The 5444-nt window shown below is 37.6% G+C and overlaps 1 protein-coding gene across 1 annotated transcript; it reads left to right on the forward strand.

Annotated features, from left to right (window-relative positions):
• The first annotated feature begins 757 nt into the window (after positions 1-757).
• LOC127628603 (E3 ubiquitin-protein ligase TRIM39-like) lies at positions 758-2744 on the forward strand. The gene is made up of 6 exons (XM_052105373.1): positions 758-1144; positions 1348-1443; positions 1554-1784; positions 1905-1927; positions 2003-2121; positions 2209-2744. The coding sequence occupies exons 1-6, from the start codon at positions 758-760 to the stop codon at positions 2742-2744; spliced, it is 1392 nt and encodes a 463-aa protein (XP_051961333.1).
• The last annotated feature ends 2700 nt before the right edge of the window (positions 2745-5444 follow it).

The raw sequence follows: 5444 nt of genomic DNA on the forward strand, positions 1-5444 counted from the left end.
TACCTCATATTTATACCCCTGTGAAACAAGAAGTCATGGCTGGACAATTTCATGTTCCTTGTCACCCATGTGTTTGAAAACTTTAAAATATGAATAGAAATATACTTCATGTATATTTGACTCATAAGTCATTTCTAGGAATGTGGAAATAATTGTCAAATGTATTTTGGAGAAAAATATTAATTATGAGATTTCCCCTTTCAATTATTTTAATTCAATTAAAGTTTAGCTTTTAGTGAACATTTTAAACTTTCTATTAGTCTGTCTTCATTTGCCTGTTACAAACACTGACTTAATGTGCCAGTGTTTGATTTGATTCATTATACTGTAATTGATCTCAAGCTCAGTATTGAAACTGTCCATCTGTGTGTATAGAATGTACATAATGTATGCAATTCACACCACAGATTATATATCTTATTTTTATTTCATTGAAGCAGTGAAGTAAATCCTCTCTCCAGGTCAACAAAACAATTCATACAGTATTTGTTGGTAAAGAATAATAAGGTGTTGTTGTGTATAAGCAAACTCCGCCCACTGTCAAAGGTTAAAACTGAGACTGACACACCTGTTTATCAGCATTTCTAGTTCACCTGTCTCTCAGTCGAGTGAAAACACAGAATATTCTGGAGATTATTGATCATTCTGATGCATGTTTTTGGATGTGAAGCATTTTGATTTGAATCAGAATAATAAGAGTTCAGACCAACAACTGGAGAAAGTGAAAATTTCAAGATTTTTATTTGTAATTTCGAAAATGGCGTCTACATCTTTTTCTGAGGAGGATTTCTCTTGTCCTGTGTGCTGTGATGTTTTTAAAAATCCTGTTCTTCTGTCCTGTAGTCACAGTGTGTGTGAAGAGTGTATTCAGAAGTTTTGGAAAAGTAAAAGATTGAAAGAATGTCCAGTTTGCAGAAGAAGATCATCAAAGGATCATCCTCCATTAAATCGGGGTTTGAAGAATCTGTGTGAGACTTTCTTACAGGAGAAAAGTCAAAGATCTTCTTCAGGATGTGAAGCAGTCTGCAGTCTTCATGAAGAGAAACTCAAACTCTTCTGTCTCGATGATCAACAGCCGGTGTGTTTGGTGTGTCGAGATTCCAGAACACACAAAAAACAAAATTTCTGTCCTGTAGATGAAGCTGTCATCGATAATAAGTTCAGATCAATTATATTCAAAACATTTATTGAAACAGCACAACTTGAAGCATACATTATGATTGCATATATGAACAAATAATTACAGCCAGTAAATGAAGATTATTCTGGTCAAACTCATAATGATCTAAAAGCAGAACAGGGCTGGAAAGTAAGAACTCTTTATATTAACATGTCCATTTCTTTCAGGAGAAACTCAAAACTGCACTAAAACCCTTACAGGAGAAACTGAGAATATTTGAGGAGTTTAAACAGAATTTGGATCAAACTGCAGAACATATTAAGGTTTGAATTAAACTGTGTAATTAAAGAGTGTGAAACATCCCATTTTTGGAAGTGTATATTGATATACAGTTTGACCATCAGATCTTTCTCTGAAATGTCTTTTGTTTCAGTTTCAGGCTCGACACACAGAGAGGAAGATTAATGAGGAGTTTGAGAAACTTCACCAGTTTCTACATGATGAAGAGGCAGCCAGAATAACAGCACTGAGAGAGGAAGAGGAGCAGAAGAGTCAGATGATGAAGGAGAAGATTGAGAAGATGAGCAGACAGATTTCATCTCTTTCACACACAATCAGAGTCATAGAGGAGCAGATGACAGCTGAAGATCTTTCATTCCTACAGGTGGAAACAATGAACATTTATACAACTTCAATATTCATTATACTGGAGACAAATGTCAGTTTCAAACATTAAAAGCAAATTCAGTTTGGATGAATAATCTGTGTTTCTTTCTTTTTACAGAACTTGAAGAGCACAGTGGAAAGGTTTGTATTGTGTTTCCTGTTTCTCTCTCGGTTCTGAACCCAAATCAACATGACTGACTCCTGAATGTTTTTCAGAACCCAGTGTACACCAGCAGATCCAGAGAACATTTCAGGAGTTCTGATCAATGTCCCAAAACATCTGAGCAACCTGAAGTTCACTGTGATACGGAAGATGCAGGAAAATGTTCAATACAGTGAGTTGAGAATACAACAATGAATTCATAATGATCATTTGTGTTATTTGATGTGTGTTTGAGTGTGTATCTGTCCTCTCTCTGCAGCTCCAGTGACTTTGGACCCCAACACTGCTCACAGTAATCTCATCGTGTCTGATGATCTGATCAGTGTGAGACTCAGTGAAGAGAAACAGCTGCTTCCTGATAATACTGAGAGATTTGATATGTCTCTGTCTGTTTTGGGTTCAGAGGGTTTTAATTCAGGGATTCACTGTTGGGATGTTCAGGTTGGAGACTGTACACGCTGGTGTTTGGGTGTGATGACAGAATCTGCTCAGAGGAAGAAGCAAATATTCTCCAGGAGTGGATTCTGGTGTGTGTGGTTTAATGATGGTAAATATGATGCATTCATTTCACCTGATCAAACATCTCGTGTCTCAGTGAAAGAGAAACTCCAGAGAATCAGAGTTCAGCTGGACTGTTACAGAGGAAAACTGTCATTCTCTGATCCTCTCACTAACACACACATACACACTTTCACACACACGTTTACTGAGAGAATATTTCCATTGTTCGTTGTTAAATGTAAAATTTCTCCTCTGATGATCTTACCAGTGAACTCCTCTGAAAAAAAGACTTAAGAATGAAATTACAGATTAAACTTGTATCTACAAAAGTTGAGTTTATGTAGAAGACAGACTAATCAAATGTTTCTTTGTAGCATCAGCTGTTAATTAATTTATTCTGACATGTTTTAATGCTTTTTAATGATGCTGGCTAAGATGTGAATTCATATGTGAGATCAGTGATTTACTGTACATCTTAATAATGTGATCTTGGGTTGTTATTGATCATTATATGACAGATATTATGAACAATTCAGTTCTCAAGATAAATTCACTTATCAACTGGTGTTTTAAAGGCCATTTTATAAAACATATAAGCATCAAGTCATGGAAGCATTTCAAGAGTTTTTAAGAAGTTTAATTTGTTTACAAAATAAAAAGTACCATGAAAATGTGTATGCATTATATGTAAGTCCAAACACTCACATTTATAACTTAATCTGATACACTAAAGTAAAATATAGCGTTGAGCTGGACTGTGACAGATAACTAACACACACACACGTTTATTAAGAGAGTATTTCTGAAAAATAAATAATTGTGGTTGTAGGGTTGTATTACATACAATCGTATTTGAAAAAAATTAGAATATCATTCAGCTGCAAGTTTGAAACTGGAAAGGGATTTAAATAAATACATGAGAGTAATGTCATCATTGTAACATCAGGAGCACATGAACAGAGAAACATAAGCAGGAGCCCACAACATCTGTCATGAATACTGGTGAAGATTCCTCAATCGGCCACCGGAGGTCTCCCTTGCCTGAATATTAACACACTGCATCTGCCAATCCTCATTTAGCCTTTCCAGGAAAATTTGACGGCACCCCAACCAAATGTCAGGGCTTCCCCATGCAATATGTTCCTGAATCAAAAACCCTCGTTTTACCCTACTCATGAATGTAAGATCTCACTGGTGTGTTCTCTGCTCACGGGAAAGGTGCTAGATTGGGCAACAGCTGTCTGGGCTAGTCAAGGGTTAAGCGGAACCACTTTCAGTGATTTTATTCAGCGACTAAAAGAGGTTCTGAACACTCTGAGGTAGGAAGGAGTGCTGGGAACAACTGCTTGTACTCCGTCAGGGAAGAGATACCGCAGCTGAATTCGCTCTTGTCTTTTCACACTCTCGCGACCCAAACCGTTTGGGTGGAGGATACATTGAAACTTCTGTTTCGTCGAGGGTTGAACACAGACGTTCAGTCAGAGCTGGCCTGCTGTGATGAAGACAGAACCCTGGATCAATTCATTAACCTTGCTATTGTGGTGTATTTTTATCAAGTTAAGTATACTTTAATCAAGTATAATCAATGACATTTTATTGTACAATTATTTCTGATGGTCAAGCAAGTATTTTACTCTGTGTGTGTGTATGTGTTTTTAGAGGCTTGTGCAGGAATAGCCTCACATATGTGCTCTCATGACTGCTGGAAGAATATACGTTGAAGCTCTTCCACAGGTGTCTCCTGTCCACTTCTGTCAAAGAATAGGATGATGGATAATGGTGACACTTTTGGAATAGCCCCAGCTTGTTAGAGGACATGTATTTAAGTGAACAAAAACCCAGAGATGCTTCAGTTGTTCTGCAGGCAACTCGGCTCTATGGTCTGATAATAAAGTCTATTCTTCTGAAATCAAAAACTCCTTGAGACTTTGAGTGATTTTTCACAAATTGGGCAGAAACCACTACACTATTTGCATTGACAATCTCTTTCGCTCCAGGAGACCTAACCAGTTCCCCAATCCTTTCAGTCAAACGAATCAACCCAGTGATGACACTGACCCCATGCAGGTTGGTCGTACTCATCTGTCCACAGAAGAGCATGAACATCGCATCAATAATCATCTCTGTTTATATTGTGGCCAAGCGGGACATCTGAGAGATAACTGCCCTACATGACCCTCTCAATCACAGAGTCACAGGGTGAGTTTGTTGATTTACTCTATCCAAACTACTGCTTGTTTTGAAGTGCCCATAACATTAACATGCCAATCAGATACCATCAACACCAAAGCCGTATTAGAATCGGGGGCAGCAGGCACTTTATCGATGAAACATTAGCCCGACAGCACAAGATACCACTAATCCCTTGCAACAATCCTTTGGCAGTGGCAGTGCTAGATGGGCGCCCCCTGGGAACCGGCCAGGTACTTTACACCACAATGGATCTTACTCTGCAACTTGGGGCTTTACATGCTGAAACTACTCGTCTTTTAGTCATCCACTCTCCTCACAACCCAGTCATTCTTGATTTATCCTGGCTGCAGGACCATAATCCACAAATTTCCTAATGCTACAGACAATCGTATTTCTCACACTTTCCATGTCTCAATGCTGAAACCTGCCGGTGGTCTGAGGGTGTATGAATTTGGATGGTCTGTTTCCTCATATTTATACCCCTGTGAAATAGGAAGTCATGGCTGAACAATTTCATGCTCCTTGTCACCCAGGTGTTTGAAAAATGTAAAATATGAATAGAAATATACTTCATATATATTTTACTCATAAGTCATTTCTAGGAATGTGGAAATAATTGTCAAATGTGTTTTGGAGAAAATATTTAATTATGAGATTTCCCCTTTCAATTTTTTTACTTCAATTAAAGTTTAGATTTTAGTGAACATTTTAAATGAAAGATCAACGAAGGATGAACAATAACACAATTTACAGCCTTCTTTGCTCATACAGTATTTACCAAGGGTGCCAATTTTAATGGAG

Source organism: Xyrauchen texanus, chromosome 35 (assembly GCF_025860055.1).
Source record: "Xyrauchen texanus isolate HMW12.3.18 chromosome 35, RBS_HiC_50CHRs, whole genome shotgun sequence".
In the NCBI taxonomy this organism is placed as follows: domain Eukaryota; kingdom Metazoa; phylum Chordata; class Actinopteri; order Cypriniformes; family Catostomidae; genus Xyrauchen; species Xyrauchen texanus.

Excerpts from the sequence above, each read along its gene's own strand:
- LOC127628603 (XM_052105373.1), top strand. The coding sequence starts at position 758 with ATGGCGTCTACATCTTTTTCTGAGGAGGATTTCTCTTGTCCTGTGTGC. Across the intron at positions 1,145-1,347 it reads TCTGTCCTGTAGATGAAGCT|GAGAAACTCAAAACTGCACT; the intron begins GTCATCGATAAT and ends CATTTCTTTCAG. Across the intron at positions 1,444-1,553 it reads AAACTGCAGAACATATTAAG|TTTCAGGCTCGACACACAGA; the intron begins GTTTGAATTAAA and ends CTTTTGTTTCAG.